At 33.6% G+C, this 17141-nt stretch overlaps 1 protein-coding gene across 1 annotated transcript in view; it reads left to right on the top strand.

Moving 5' to 3' along the window:
• Window positions 1–17141, top strand: part of ADAMTS19 (ADAM metallopeptidase with thrombospondin type 1 motif 19) — a 244146-nt gene that overhangs the window by 100422 nt on the left and 126583 nt on the right. Inside the window, exon 8 of the mRNA XM_044228322.1 lies at window positions 8981–9086. Coding sequence (XP_044084257.1) covers window positions 8981–9086 — 106 coding nt within the window. The remainder of the gene's footprint in view (window positions 1–8980; window positions 9087–17141) is intronic.

The raw sequence follows: 17141 nt of genomic DNA, 5'->3' as shown, positions 1-17141 counted from the left end.
GTTTATATTAGAAAATATTTTAATGGTACTGTTAAACACTATGTGAGTATTAAAATATGCTGAATATATCCTTGGGAAACAAAACACATCTTAATTTAGAAAATACTCTGAGGTCCTCCTTGTAGTTTTTAAGAGTTGTTCTTATTATAAGGTCTACAAGTGCAACCTTGTATTCACCACACACTTACAGGGTATTGTCAGTGTCGGAGAACACTTAGTAAGAATCAACCACATGGGATGCCTGTGTGGCTCAGTCGTTAAGCACCTGCCTTCAGTTCAGGTCACATGATCCCATGGTCCGGGGGATCCAGTCTCCCATCAGACTCCTTGCTTGGCAGGAAGAGTGCTTCTCCATTTCCCACTTTCCCTGCTTGTGTTCCCTCTCTTGATATGTCTCTCTCTGTCAAATAAATGAAATCTTAAAAAAAAAAAAAAAAGAATCGACTACATGCCATGGGTCTTTAAATACATCTCCTCCTTTAACCCTTCAAAATTTCTGTGTCATAAGGGATTGCAAACCTCATTTTAGAAATAAGAAAGTTTAATATTTAATGGTTACCATGTTTCACATGAGTCAGTACAGGCTTAATATATTTTATCTACATTAGTTAGCATTCCTAAGCCAAACGGTTAATTTCCCAGTTTTACTGTTAAGAAAACTGAGGTTCAGAAAAAAGAAGTAACTTTTCTTTGGTCACACAGCTAAATATCAAGGCTGGGACTCAAACCCTAGAATATCTGACACAAGAACATAGATTCTTAAAGCTTTATTCTCTGCATTTTGCCTATACTGTACTTCATGCAGAAAACCGGTCATAAAAAGTTTGTTGTTGAATTCCAATTGGAGTTATAGAAAACATCAAATCATCTTTGAGAAGGTTTTTTAACCAGTTTACTATTAATACCCTCAGTGTATAGACCTTAAAAAAGCTGAGATATTAGAAATGCATCTAAAGTTGGAATGCTTGTCCTTGAGTAAATGTGTTTTATTTAACAAATTATGTCAAAACTCTGTATTAAACTCAATATTTTAAATTTTAGTATTTGAGATTTAAGAATATTAGATACATGTAATTGTAATTATATTGTAATTGTATTTAGATTTTTTCCAGTTTATAAAATTATTTCTTTTCTTTACTTGAATAAGAACCATAGTGAGTAGAAAACAAGTTATAAAAAGTAGCGAAATGATTAAAATTGGCATGATGAAAATAGAATGTTGTGTCAAACTCTTTTGATGTTTGAGTTGGTTTATGGTTATAAATGCATGCTGTCAGTGTTTTTTACTAGTATTCTAAAAAAGCAATTTATAGAACCTTTTAGTAGCATGATATTTTTAGTTTTAATTGTCCCTGTTTAATGCCTTCAGGATATGATTACGTTATAACATTATAAAAATGTGTTAGCCAAAATTCCTGATTTATATGCAATCAGAACACTTTTAAATTTTTCCAGCTGTATCCTTCAACTTCACAAAAGTCTTCAAATGTGATTCATCTTACCTATTTTTTAAATTCATGACAGTTTTTTAATTTCCAAGGCAGATGAAATCATTAAGCCTAGTTTGCTTTTGTTTTGTTTTGTTTTTTGCTTTTGTGACCTAAGTCATACAGAAAGCCCGAGGACTCTGACTGATCATTTTTAAATTAACTTAGTAATGCAAATACCAGTTTTTATCCATGTTTGTGGTAGACTGCACTTTAAATTTCTCATTTCTGACTTATAAACATTAGATGTGTAATCTACCACATACGGCTTTTTCAGTGTGCCACAAACATTATATTTTCAGGTTGCACTGAAATCTAAATTAAGAATTTTAGATGGTATATATTTTTTAAAGATTTTATTTATTTATTTGACAGACAGCGATCACAAGCAGGCAGAGAGGCAGGCAGAGAGAGAGGGGAGGAAGTAGGCTCCCTGCTGAGCAGAGAGCCCGATGTGGGGCTCGATCCCAGGATCCTGAGAGCATGACCTGAGCTGAAGGCAGAGGCTCAACCCACTGAGCCAACCAGGTGTCCCAATGGTATATGTTTTTAATGATGTATTAAAAATATATCCAAACCACAGTAAGGTACATTGGAGTCTGGCTTAATTTAAAGTCCCTAAGGATTTGAGAGTTTAACTTCTGAAACCATCCAATAACCTGCCCTTAACTTTTCTAAAAGGGAGAAGTTAATGTGAAGTAGAATAAATCTAGAATACAATAGCAGGAGCGCAAAACTAGCCTGCAGACATAAATTTTCCTAGTTTTTCTTACTTTCATACAAAAAACCGCAGTCCTTTTCATTGTCGTAGTGTAGGAAGAAGGTGGGTCTGCTTGGTGGGAAAGTTGATTATGAAGATGAAGGACATGTGAAAACCAGAAAAGCAAGGAATAAACCTCTTTTGGAACTTGTCTATTACCATGATAGTCTCTCCAGCTCCCAAAAGAGCAGAATTTAGAAATTGGCCACCTGTGCCTACCCTGTATACCACTCCCCCTCTGGACTCACTTCCTTTCCCTATATATTATGAACACTCACTTAAGCCATCTCTCACCTTCTTTTTCCTGCATCATACTAATATTCCATATAAAAGCTTGCCAAAGAATTTGACATGGTACCCATATGCCGTCTAGTCCAGTACTTCACTGATTTTAGATACCTCCAATCACACCTTAAGATAATAAAATAAAATGAGTGATTATTCACTGTTTAATTTACCTTTAGCAACCAATTAGAAACATGTGCACAATTTTTTTAAACATGTACATTCTCACCTGTGGTTAATTTTGTCACGATACACATTATAAGATCAAAGATGATACTAAATTAGGAAAAGAAAATGCTGCATCTAGCTTCCTACAGTGTATTAAATCTTTCCTCACAACTCCCTATATCCCTTGACATAGGGACAGTGAAAACTTAAACTTGTCAATTGATGTTAATTTTTCTTCTAGTTTAATTGACTTTATTCATTTACCTTGTTTTGGTTTGGTTTTAGCTAACATTCGGCTCTTCCTGATAGTTCTCCTCACCTCCCCTTTATCCTTTCCATAGCTGGGGAGATGGGCTGTAGATCAGAAATCACAGTGCTTTCACTTCCCTCTGAGATTTTTGGTATCTACGTCTTTGCAGTGCATTCCTTTGTCTATATGCTGGACTTGGACTCCAAATGCATTTGGTGGGTTCAACTCAAGAATGTTGGTTTGGTCAGAGCAATGTAACATCTGTTCAGCTCTTTACACCACTCTCTTTATCTGCCCACCCTCCCCAGTCCCTACCTCTCCAGCTCTTAATGCTCCTAAAAATGCTGCCAGATCTCAGTCATGTCATCTGTGGGTCCCCCTAGGTTAAACTGCCCACTTCTCTTGCCTTTCTGGCAACAAAAGACAAAGTAGGGTCAAACATGACAGCCCTTCTTTTCACCTACTCAGTGTTTTCATGAATTTCCTACTTGAGTCATCCGATATCAGCCTGGAGTTTCCCAATGTGCTATCCTCCAGAGTTTCAAAGGCTCCCTTCCTTCTAATTCTATCCCTTCCCACCTGCCCTCAGAGCAAATCCTGTAGAAGACTAAGAAGGCATGACCTGGGTGGAAATACAATACTTGATCTTAGCCCAAAGTCCAAGAAGTAATTGACCTGTGTGGAAAAAGAGAAATGCATGTTAATACACCTTGAAATATATTATCATAGTACTATAGAGTGTGTTATTGTTCTATACAGTTCTACATGCTGGAAATAAACAAATTGACTTCTCAGTAATTTCCTTGTGGTGCTTACATTCTAATTGAGAGAATAGTCAATATCTACTGGCCAGTATCCAAATAATTAAATTAACGGGTACATTAAAAGATAAACCCCTCAGGAAAAAAAGTAATGGGTGTAAGTAACAGGTAATCTGGGAGTTCCAGGGTGGGGAGAAGGGTATTTTTAATTTAAATTTGGTGATCAAGAAGACCTGGAGAAAGAGGTGTAAGGAGGGAATGTTCCATAGGGAAATGCCAGTGAAGAGGTCTTCAGATGGAAATGACAAGAAAAGAGAAGAGAAAAGGGAGGGAGGGGAAGCCAAATGTAACTATGAAGCTGGAATAGAATGAATAAATGGGATTATGATAGAAAATTCTAGATTTCGTACTTCTTCTTTTGACAGCTTTAGCAAATTGTAAGGTTTATTGCATACATTTATATATATTACCTTGATGTCTTTAGGATTATAGAGACATTTCCTTATTCTTTGTTGATTTTGGTAACTTGTATTTGTCTCTCTCTTTTTTGTTGTTGTAATTTTTGATTGGTTGCTAGGGAATTACCAGTTTTGTCAATATTTTTTATGTTTGTTTTATAGTTCATTGGTTTTGCTCTTCATTATTTCTTTCCCTCTCTTTTCTTAAGCTTTGATGCTCTCTTTTCTCAGCTCCTGAAAGGAATTTTAATCACTGATTTTCAGTCTCTTTGATTTTTTTATAAGATACAGTACAAATTTCCCTGAGCACTGTCATTCAGCCTACACATTTTTTGTGTTCTTTTTTTCCCCATTAACTATGTTTAACATATTTTCTAATTTTGATTGTAATTCCTTTCACTTGTGGACTCTTTAGAAGTGTATCATCTCATGTCTAGGCAGTTTGGGTTTTTCTAGTTACCTTTTCAGTTCTTGAATTCCAAATTATTTCCATTGTGGCCAATGAACATACTTTGGATTTATTTCCACTTTTGAAATTTGTGGAGATTTTCTTGCTACTCAGTATATGGTCAAGTATTATAAATGTACCATATCCACTTAAAAGGAATGTTTTATAGTTGGATGTGATGTTTTATTACATCATTTAAGACAGATTTGCTAATACTTTGTTCAGGTCTCATGTCTTGAGTGAAGATTTTTAATCGTTTTATCAGCTATTAAGAGAGTTGCTAAGTCTCTCAGCTTAACTGTGGATTTCTTTTTCTTTCTTAATTTGGTTCATTTTTTTCTATTGTATTTTGAGGCTCAGTTATTGAGTAAATAGAGATATAGAATTGTACATCTTCTTGTGGGAGTAACCCTTTTATCATGAAAAATCCTTCTTTATCTCTCTAGATGCTTGTAAGTTAAATTCAATTTGTCTAATTTTGTATATTTGTAATATTTATATTGTCACCCATTCTTTATTTAGTTGATGCTTGCATATTTTCTATACTTTTACTTCTAACTTGCTTCTGTTCTTATACTTAAACTGTATCTCTTATAAGCACAATAAAGTTAGGGTTGTTGTTGTTTTTTAATTCAGTCTTAAAATCTTAGTTTGGCTTTAGCATACTCTTTATTTTTCATTCATTCATTCCAACTTTATCAAGACAAAGTTGACAGATAAAAGATGTATAAGTGTACGGTAGACAATGATGTTTTAACATACCTATGCATTGAAAATGATTATCACAGTCAAGTTAATTCACACTTCTCTCACCTTAGAGAGTTTAAATATCCATTCAGTGTGACAGTCACTCATGGCAGAATCTTTTTTAATTAATGAAATTCTTGGTGTGAAATGCTATCTTTCTATATTTGTTTTACATTTGCCTTTAAGTCATGTTTCTTTTATTCTTTTCCTTTGCTGCCTTTAAAAGCAGGTAAATCTAATATTTGTATTAAATTTTCAACCTATGTAATTGTAATTGTTAGTTATATATTATTTTACTGTTGTTTTGCAATTACCTTTTATATTATGACATGTATCATTTTACCACTGATTACTGGTAGAACTCTACTTGAACTATGTATTGTTGCTTTACTTCAGTTCTCTCTATTTTAAAGTTTGGAAGACATTAAAATTGGTGTTTCATGTATTCAATATTAATTTATAGTTACTCATACATTTACCCTTTCTGGTGTCCATTATTCCTTCCTCCTTATTTTCATGTTTTAGTCTGGAATTTTTCCTTCTGTTTGATGAAATATAACATTTCTTTACACCAGTACTTTAATTTAAAGTATCATGGAAAAGGGTTACTTTCTCTGATTTACAAAAAGGGTCATTTGGGTTGCTGGAACCCAGTAAACGTAGATCTCAAGCTCCCCATCTTTATATTAAAAATGTCTTTATTTTGTCACCATTTTCTCTCCAGTTTTTGTATCAGTGGCCACCTTCTTACAGTAGGCCATTTTTTCATTTGGATTGCTATTTTTATTTGTGAGCTCATCTTTGGTAGAGTTTTTTTTTTTTTTCTTTTTTTCCCTGTGGGGGTTTTATGCTTGCTGAGATGATAGTGTCTCATCATAGTGATCCTTCATTTGTTTTCACTGAATTGACAAAGCTTTTTCCAATCCTTGTATGATCCCCAAGTTGTATGATCAATTTGTACATTGTATTTATGGCTTCGTATTCCTATGGTTTCATACCTGTGCATGCTGGTGGTTTGGGTTTATTAGTAGAGCTTTTCTGGCATACCTCAAACTTATTTTGAGCCAGGGTTCCTCGTTGATCTCCCGCATATGGATTTTTGAGGTAATGTTCACACATTAATAGCAATTTCAGGCTTTCTGATTTGTCGTTGGATTTCAGTTCCTTACTCCTTAATTTCTCTTCCTGCAGACATTTTGAAACCACACCCATTATGTAATGGGACTTGTGTCTTTTCTGATACCCAGACTCTAGCAACATTAACTCATGATATTATCACTCCAAATCTGAAAAATTTTAAGCCTTATTCCTGTACTTGGGAATATTTCTTTCTCGAAATTTAGCTATACACTAAAACTTTGTAGTTAGATTTTATTTGGCATCGGTATGTGTTTTTCACAAAAGGACTCTGACCACCACAAAAACAATGTTTTACTGCCTATGAAATATTCCACCTTTTTGATCACAGAGATTTACTATAGTTTTTATTAAACTGATATCTTATTTCTTGTTGTTAGAAGTCATTTTTTTCTTAGTATTCTTAAAAACTGTACTATGAAGAATGTTATGGATTAAACATTAAAGAGAGTCTGGAAGACTGTTTTTTAAAATGCATTTATAACTCTACTGATATTAACCTCATAACTTACATAATTGTACTTTTATACTACTAGATCATCATCTTGTCTTTTAATGGAATAGAAGCAGATAATTAGTGAGCTAGTAAGGCAAGTTATTTTAAAATATGTTCAAAGGCTGCTTTGAATATAATCATGTAAATGGTTTTCATATTACTTGGGCACCATCATTAAGTCATTCTAAAAATTTTTTCTAATTCATGGACGAAATACATTTTGATTCTTCAAAATTACATTTTTAGTTAAGGCTCCAGGTTAAGTTACATTTTATATTGGTCTTTGTTTCAAGGAATTCCGTCTATGCCATTCATTTCATACATTCCTTATTGAGGATACGTTAAATGCATACTGATGCAGAGAGGTACTACATGGCATGCTCATTTAAAGAACACACCCTGTTCTTCTGTGAAGAATAGCAACTGCTTAGCCTTTTCCCTGCTCAGTGCCCACCTCTCCCCACTCAGTGATACCACCAAGCTGTTTCTCTCCTTAAAAGCCTTTTCTACTTTAATTTTTCCCTATTTGATATTTCTTTATAGTCTCCCATAATATCTTATTTATGTCTTTAGGTTTTAATGATCACATTTTCCAGTAAGTTGGTGTGGCTCATGCTCTTAAAGGCATGCTCCGTATATGTTCTTTTTTGTACCTTTCGTACTTGTCACCTCTTACATAATTTGTTCCATTAGGCTTCAAGCAATAATACAACTCATAAATAAATAACTTTTCTTCCAGGATACAATCCTAGGACAAATATCTTACCTAGGACAGTGCGGAATTTTGTGCCAGAAGAAGCAAGATTTTGAAGTTGGGTAGTCTAGTTAGTGCTTAAAGGCAACAGTGTTGAGGCCGGAAGATTTTATTTTATTAGGATACACCCACCTGATCACATAAAAACCGATTTCCTGATTCATTCATCATTATAACATGCTTCCTGTGGGGTTTTAGGGGTCTATGATTATCTTGAAGAGGTATCAAATTACATTCTAGGATAGTATGCTTTGTTTTCACCCTGAGATCCTGTTGATGCCTCCTATATGACTTGATTCATCTTCAGGTGGAAATTAGAGGGTTTTTTGGTGTCCTTTTTGACTGTAGAACCTTTAATATTAAAAGAGTGTTTTAAAAAGAGTCTGTATTATATCTCTCTTTAAATAACAGCCGTGTTAGATCCTTTCCCCTCCTAAATTGTATCCTTTAATATAATAAGAAACATGTGAGTTTTTGAAAGGAACTGAAAAGCATAGGCTTTTAAACAGAATAATGCAAGTCATTTAAATTAGTCATGGTTACAATTATTCTTCATAACTTTCAAGTTAAAGAAAATCTCCCTGGTGTGCCAAATGTGAGACAATTAAATTCAAATTTATCAGAGCCTCAGTTGAAGACTCTGAGTTTACACATAAGAAAAAAAGAATGGGAAGGAGAGGGTCATTATGTTTGTTAAATTGCTTCCTGTTCTATAAGAAAATCTGTTAATTGCTACTTAAATTTCATAGACATGATCATCATATTTATGTCTTTAATCTTCTCATCATAAAAGTATTGTAAACACTTAAATGGATTTGGAAAATTGGAAAGGAGGAAGAAAAGTTATTTATTATCTCTCCACATGACACAATTGCTATTAGAAAATTATTGTCATTGAGGTGCCTGGGTGGCTCAGTCATTGAGCGTCTTATGTGACAATGAAAAGTGGTATTTATAAAATACATTGTTAGAGCACACTCTGAGAGTTGGACAATTGATCAAATGATTTAATCTGAAATATGAATTTGAAAATAATATTAAGAATTTATTGAGCAACTCATACATACACAATTTCCTTTAAAATTCCATTTATAAGGGCTAGATTTTATAGTTTAATACTGACATCATTTGAATAGAAAAAACATCATTTTTCATTTCTTCTACTGATGCATAGCATGAATATTTGCATTTGAATCTGACATATGATAATTCATGTGTATGTTTTCTAGGTATAGCATATTTGAGTGGAATGTGTAGTGAAAAGAGAAAATGTATTATTGCTGAAGACAATGGCCTGAATCTTGCATTTACAATTGCTCATGAAATGGGTCACAAGTAAGTAAAAATTCTGGCTATGCCACATATTTGCATATAACTTTGTAATTTGAGTTATTGAACTACATTCATATCTTATGTGTTTGGGAGGGTTAGGGTTTTTTAAAAATTAGGGAAACAAAAAGATGGTGAATATCATCTAAATTTAAAATGTCTTCTGAATACTGTAACCATTCCTGATATGAAATCTTACTACATTATTAGCATTCACTTTAAGACATTCATTACATGGCACATGATTCATTTCACTACACATTTCCAAATGATATAAACATGGCAATAGTTATGACCCTACAGAGCTATTTATTATTCAAATGTCCAAAGAAAACACTTAGTACAAATAAAAATACTGCCAGCCTATAATAGCATGTTTGTTATTACCCAATACAGAGTAAAGGAATAAATCTGCATGGTTTGGACTAATGTATTTGAAAGAAACTTCATCTGATCACCCAGTTAGTATGTAATGAACAGTGTGTCTCAGGAACATGTCTAAGTACTTTACATAGTTTGGTTCATTTAAAACTCAAAAAGCAAGGATCTCATTTTACAGATATTGTTAATAGTAATCATAATTAGTAATAGTAACATTAATGTAGTACAATGTGCCAAGACATTTCTAAGTGCTTTGTATATCCTCAGAACATATGGGGGAAGTATGGTTCTTAGAATACCCATCTTACAGGGGAGAAGTATGGAGAAGTTACTTTGCCCTCCCAAAGTATGAAAATAGTAAGTGTTGGAGGAAGGATTTAAATTCGGGCCATATAACTGAAGTCATACTCTTCTCTATTTTTATAGTAAGTTGTTGCTATCTTTGGGTTTTTGATCCCTCATTAGTAAAATGGGGATAGTACCTGTGTTATAAGGTTGCTCTGGGATTCAGATTACATAAGAACAGGCTCATATTTACAGCCAGTGTACTATAGTAGAAGTTGTGTAGAGTCAGACTGAATTTTGACTGTGGCCTTCCCTGCATGCTAACAGTTATCAGCAGTACATATGAAAAGTATTTTAATTGGACTCAGATTTAGTGAGGTCCTACTCAGGGAGGTGATCTTTATGGAGGCCTCTTTGGTCAAAAACATATTTAGTTTGGCTGGTAGAGTTCAAAAATTTGAATCAGTTGCCAACATTAAAAAGTATAAATTTGACATAAAAATTCAAATTTCCAGACATGGCAACATTAGACCCACAGTCCCATATGGCAGCCATTCCTTGGAGCTGAGCAGCGTCTGTACCCTTTAAACTGGGCCCATCTTTCCCAGCTCATCACAGACTGTAGCTCTGTAGTATTGTAATATTGTAGACCCAGGTCACTCCATTTTCAGTATATACTTGAACCCTGGAGACAATTGAGTAAATTGAGCCGTGGAGTTGGGTTGGTATAAGAAAGCTCACAAGAAGATTTGTATACAACATAACAGTGTTTGATTTAAAAAAAAAAAAAAAAAAGCTTTTTATTCAAGTAAACTGAAGTATAGAAAAATGATCAAGTTAGAATTATACAGCTCAATGAGTTCTCGGAAATTGAGTATGACCATGTGCTCATAACCTACTCTAAGAAATAAGACATTTTCAACAGTGGCTGGTTTTTGATGTCACTGTTTTTAAAGGTATAAATATACTTCATTTTCTCCCATGCAGGCTTTCAGGGGTCAGTCTGGAGTGTTCTAGAATACAAAGTGTTTATTTGTTATTCAAAAAAGAAACAACAACAGAAAGATAAGTAACACTTTAAGATCATCATCCTTGAGGGAAAGTATGTCCTGCAATAATGGATCCGTGTTGCACTCCAGGAATGATAGGATTTGGACTCTTAATTCCAATGTAATTTTCATCATTTAAAGATAATTCCAGCTTAATCATATTAAGGAAAACCAAGAGCCTTATTTGAATAAAACATACTGCAAATCATCTTTATTCTAAACAATGTTTAGTAAAAATGAATATTTAAAAATTTTAAGACCACAAGTGCAAATTCATCCTAAGCACAATTTTTAAAAGTTAAATGCTAGTTTTCTAATAATAGAATTTTCACTCTTTAGCTATGCATTAACAGTGTGGTATAGAAGCAATCTTTAGTATATTTTTATGAAACAGACTAAGTATTTTACATAGTTTGGTTCAATTAAAACTCAAAAAGCAAGGATCTCATTTTACAGATAATGTTAATAGTAATCATAATTAGTAATAGTAACATTAATGTAGTACAATGTGCCACATTGTAGATTAGTAGAAGTTTCACTTTATGAGGCAAACTAACTTTACTTTAGTACATGTAAAATAAATTTCTTTAATCTCTGATGTATTCTAAAAATGTAGGAAAAACACAAATTAAAAGAACCAGCTAAAATGGAAGTTGATTTATTAACATGCAAAGGTTTGGTCAAGTCCTCCAACTACTTAAAAAACTAAATGATATTGTTTAAGGAAAGCCACTTGAGCTTTATGTAGTAGAAACATTGGTTTATGACCAGGAACTCATGTTGGAATGGCTAAAATGGTAGTAAAATATTATTTTATTTGACTTTTATAGAGCTGTACCCAAAATCAATAGAAATGTGCCAAAGGTAGGGTAATGCTTGATGGATTAAGACCAGGACATGTGATATATGTTGAACTACTTAGTTACTTTTTAAAAAATTCTCCTTCCTTGTAAGCAATATTTGTCTTAAAAGTAGAGGCTACTGTTTTTTCTCAAAGTAGAAAGTGGGATACACTAACAGAGTAATTGTGTCTTTAACGAAGTATATACAAAAGAATAGATAGGAGAGAGGTCGTCTGTATTGATTATATCATCATCATCCAGTATAAGATAGAAAGCACAGTGAAAGAAAAATGTAATAAGAAATAAAAAGCAATTCATATTCACATAGCCTCTCAAATACACAGTTGTTACAAATTAATTTAATTAATTAATTAATTAATTAATTAAATACCTTAATATACATAATTATATCTATGGATCCTATGTGCTCACATGTGCAAATCAATAGCAATCTTTTACTTAGGGATATAATTAAGTTAACTATGTAAGTGAATCAGTTAAGTTCTTATTTTTTGTCTTATCGAATTTCTTTCTTTTGTTTTGTTTTGGGGGGGGGAGAGGTTATAACTTTCTCCAATTTATTTCCTTACACAGAAAATGGATCATAAAACTCTGCGAACCATAATTTTAAGAATGGCAGAGTGAGTCCACTTAAACTTGTCAATTAAAGAATGCCTTTATAGTCACACATGAAATGTTTCTAAATTGATTTGGGATGAGTGTGTTTATGTTTTTATACTTTATGTGTTTATACTTTGAATTTGGTTTCTAGAATTTCCCTGAGAAACTCCACATTTGGCTGGAAGTCAGTAAGGGCCACCAAGTAATAAAACCGAGGCATAAGAGTGAGAATTTAAGTAATTGAAGAGGAAAAAAAAAACATTTTACTATTTCAAAAGAATCTTAGATGTAAAAATGTACCAAATTTTCCTTTGGGAAATTGCCAAATAAAAAAATTTCTATGTAATGATATACAAAAGTATAGATTAGTATCCATAACAAGAAAGAGGAAATAAATGATTTATACCAATGTTTATGATTCTTTTTCAAAATTATTTTCCTTTCTAAACAATAGGTTAAGGGGGTGTGACTTTTTTCTTATAACCAAAATTTTCAACAATAGAATTTTTTTATTGGTATTAAATGTATTGATAGTCGTGAACATTAATTTACTGTGATAGAGGCTAAAACTTTATTTTTTAAAACTTTATAAATAATACCTTAGGAAATTGTTCATGAATATGATGGAGTTTTTTGAATGCACATGTATACACATATGCACTATATTTTATATATTTTATATAATCTTTATAAATAATAATTTATTAAAGTAAGAAATTTTACCTTGATTTCAAGCCACACTTTATTACTGATGTATAAATTGTAGTTAGATTACTGTGTTTGGGGGGTATCCCCAAGACCACCTTCAGGTTCCCTAATTCGTTAGCAGGACTCACAAAACTCATTAAAGTCATTTTACTCAAATGATAGTTTATTACAGTAAAAGGATATAGATTAAAATCCTCAAAGGAACAGGCATATGGGGCTGAGTCCAGGGGATATATGGCACAAACTTAAAGTTGTCTTCTCCCAGTGGAGTGGTGCAGAACAAACTGTTGAGTTAATTCTCTAAACAATGATCTGTGAAACACACACAAAGTATGGCCGACCCAAGAAACTAACCTGAGCTTTGGTATCCAGGGTTTATAATAGATGGTAATGTTGGTCATGGAGGCACGACCAACCACAGACAAGGCAGATCTTTGTTCTCCATCCCCTCCAGAAATCAAACTGGCCAAGCCCTACCCCGAGATCATATCATTAGTATAAGCTATCAGGTTTGTCCTAGGGCCCCCAGGTAAAAAAAGACATTCTTATCACAAAAGATATTCCAAAAGCTTACAGATTACTTCCCAGGAGCTGGGCAAAGTCTAATCCTATGTGCAGGCTTTGGACCACCCAAAATTGCAGAGTTAACTTTTTGCTGCATAATTGTACAGTATTTTTTAAGTCTTAAGATATATTTACATTAGATTGCCAATGATTCTTAATAAAAATAATAATGTCTTCTTTTTTTAAAATAATGTCTTCTTTTATTAGAAGGCATTGTACTAAATGCTGTGTATTCCTCTATAATACAATTTCATAAAAGGTGTAGCTATCTTTTGTGATTATCATCTTTTTACAGATGAGGAAACTAAAGCTAATAGAGATTAATTTTTTAGGAGTTCTTTTGATGCTAAAAGCATCCTTTTTTCATCAAATATATTTTTAAGATTTCTCTAGTTTTCTTAATATAATCTTGTTTTTTCATGTTTTTGAACTGTAAATTTTTTTAGTAGTCAAATGTCATTTTTTTATTATTTCTTCTGTAGCTTTTTATGGTTAAAGAAGTCCCTCCTCATTCTAATATTTAAAAAACACATTTTGTCTACTTGTTTTATATTTTCTTCTCTCTCATCTCTCACTCTTCTCTCTCTCTCTCTCTCTCTTTTTTTTTTTTTTACCACTGAGCACTAGAAGACCACCTAGAACCTATTTTAGTGTATGTAGTAAAGTTCTTTCCATTAAATATGATTGTTCATTAACTGCTCAATAAATTGTCTTACTGTTCAGAATGTGGTCTCTGATGATGTAAGGGCTATGCGAGAATGCAGCACATTGCTTGCTCTATTGAAAAAGTCTTGGGGCACCTGGGTGGCTCAGTGGGTTAAGCCACTGCCTTCGGCTCAGGTCATGATCTCAGGGTCCTGGGATCGAGTCCCACATTGGGCTCTCTGCTCAGCGGGGAGCCTGCTTCCACCTCTCTCTCTCTCTGCCTGCCTCTCTGCCTACTTGTGATCTCTCTCTGTCAAATAAATAAATAAAATCTTAAAAAAAAAAAAAAGTCTTGAAAGGAGGGGGGGAAAAGAGAGAAAATACAATCAGCTCAATTCAACTGTGTGCTTAGTGATATAGCTGATTTACATTCTCGTGCCAGCTACTTACCTAGATACAAATCTGTAAAAAAGAGTTTGTCTTCTGGCAGCCAGGGCACAAACCATACTCTGAATATCCCTGCCACATAATACTTACTCTAAGGTATTGCTGCATGGAAGTTATGTTTGAGTTGGTAGAGAGCCCAGTATTGTTATTTTTAGCCTAAAAGGTGGTCTGTAATTGAATTGTATACATCTGTTCTCATGTATTTGTGAAGTACTTTTAGCTGTAAATTCTGCAGCACAATTCTTTGCCAATAATACAAGTCATTTTTTTGTACAAATAGCAGTGTTATAGATTGTTTTGATATATATATATATATACACACATATATTTACATATATATCCTATAATAAAACATCACTATATTGTGTGTATCATATATACATATATAATTTATATAACAAAAAATATAAATACATACCATATATACATATCACATCCTTTTTTTCTTTATGGCCATAAATAACTCAATCCTCTCTGTGAATTCCAACTAAAAGCAATATAGCCTCTCATATTGGGCAACCTCTTACTAAAATTTATCCCCAGGACTTAGATATTATGATTATATAAATTATCAGGGAAATAACAATTTTAAAGGTAATGTTAGTAATATAATCCTATGAGTATTTATCTGACCTTGCTAAATCTGGAGATTTATTAGATAACAAAACTACACTTAGTACATCAAGACCAAAGGCTTCTGCGTCCTCCTGCAGAGGAAAGGTAGTAATAATATTAGCTTTATTCTAGAGAAGTTGATTGCCAAAGCTTACACAGCTAATTCAGTGCCCAAGTAGATATTCAGAGTCAAGTTATCCAAATCCAGAGTTCATATTGTTAGTTACTATACTATGCCACAAATCCTGAGAGATACTTTTTTTTTAAAAGAGAGAGAGTGTATATACATTAGTGGGGAGGGGAAGGGACTGAGGGGGAGGGAGGGAATAAATCTCAAGTAGACTCAATATCCAGCTCAGAGCCTGTCATTGGGCTCAGTCCCACAACCATGAGATAACAATCTGAGCTGAAACTGAGTTGATCGCTTACTCAACTGACCCACCCAGTGCCCCCTGAAAGAAACTTCTAGGTACCTTAAATTTACTCAACTTAGTGGAGGGCTAGTTCTGTATTATCTGTCTCTACCTCATCTCTTCAGCCGTACCTCACATATGCTCCCTCTTATTGTCAGCACTGCAGCCACATTATTATCTCTTACTGATCATAATTCATATATTATATCAATAACTATTTCCTACAGGATGTGTTCTGTGTAGGTTAGTCTCTCTATTAAACACTTAATGGCATTATCTCTTTATAAATGTACATTCATTCATCTATCACAGGCTGTCAGCTCCAAGAGGTAATGAACCATGCCCATTTTTTATTATTGTGGGATTCCTAATGCATTTGATAGTACTTGGGACATATTAGGCATGCAGTAAATATGTATAAAATAAGTGAATGCTTTAATATATTAATTTTCATAGTAAAATAGTCTTACACATAGAATGTCAATGAAAATTTGTTAGAGAAAAGTGCTATATGCACAGAGTGTTTAGACTGTTTTTAAATATTGTATGAAACTTTTAATAAATTATCAGGTAAAGTTTTATAAAATAATGTGTATTTGTAAATATACCCAAGACCACATGGAGTGAGACTTTATTCCATTATGCATGTACAGAAATGACTCCCCACAATCTAGAAGGGCTTACCCCTTAGGTTTTCTTATCACAATAAGTGGAAGCTCCTTCCTACTAGTTGCTCAACCAAACACAGTAAAACTATCCTTAGGCCCTCTGTTTCTCACTTTGCACATTCAGTCCGTGAATGTTGAAGCTGCCTTCATAATATGTCCATATTCTATTTGTATCTCACTAATTCTACCATTGCCATTCTGGACCAAACCACCATCATCTCTTATGTGGATTATTACTAACAGGGCTCCAGATGCATCAGCTTCTTTTCTGTAACTCAAAACACCCACTTCAAAGCCTTTGCCTTTCTTCTTAGGTATCTGCTCAACTATCACCTTCTCAGTGAGACCTTTCTGTTAACATTTCTTAAGAATGTAGACATAACCACAACCCCAGCTTATGACCCTCTTCCTGCTTTTATTTTTTTCCTCAATCTTTTCCAATCCCAACTATATATTTGTCTATCAATTTATGTCTATGTATGTAGTGAATTCTTTTTTTTTTTCAATTTATTTATTTTCAGAAAAACAGTATTCATTATTTTTTCACCACACCCAGTGCTCCATGCAAGCTGTGCCCTCTATAATACCTACCACCTGGTACCCCAACCTCCCACCCCCCCGCCACTGCAAACCCCTCAGATTGTTTTTCAGAGTCCATAGTCTCTCATGGTTCATCTCCCCTTCCAATTTACCCAAAAGCACATACCCTCCCCAATGTCCATAACCCTACCCCCCTTCTCCCAATCCCTCTCCCCCCAGCAACCCACAGTTTGTTTCGTGAGATTAAGAGTCACTTATGATTTGTCTCCCTCCCTATCCCATC

This window comes from Neovison vison, chromosome 1, assembly GCF_020171115.1.
Source record: "Neovison vison isolate M4711 chromosome 1, ASM_NN_V1, whole genome shotgun sequence".
Classification (NCBI taxonomy): domain Eukaryota; kingdom Metazoa; phylum Chordata; class Mammalia; order Carnivora; family Mustelidae; genus Neogale; species Neogale vison.
This window is presented reverse-complemented; position numbering and strand designations above follow the sequence as displayed.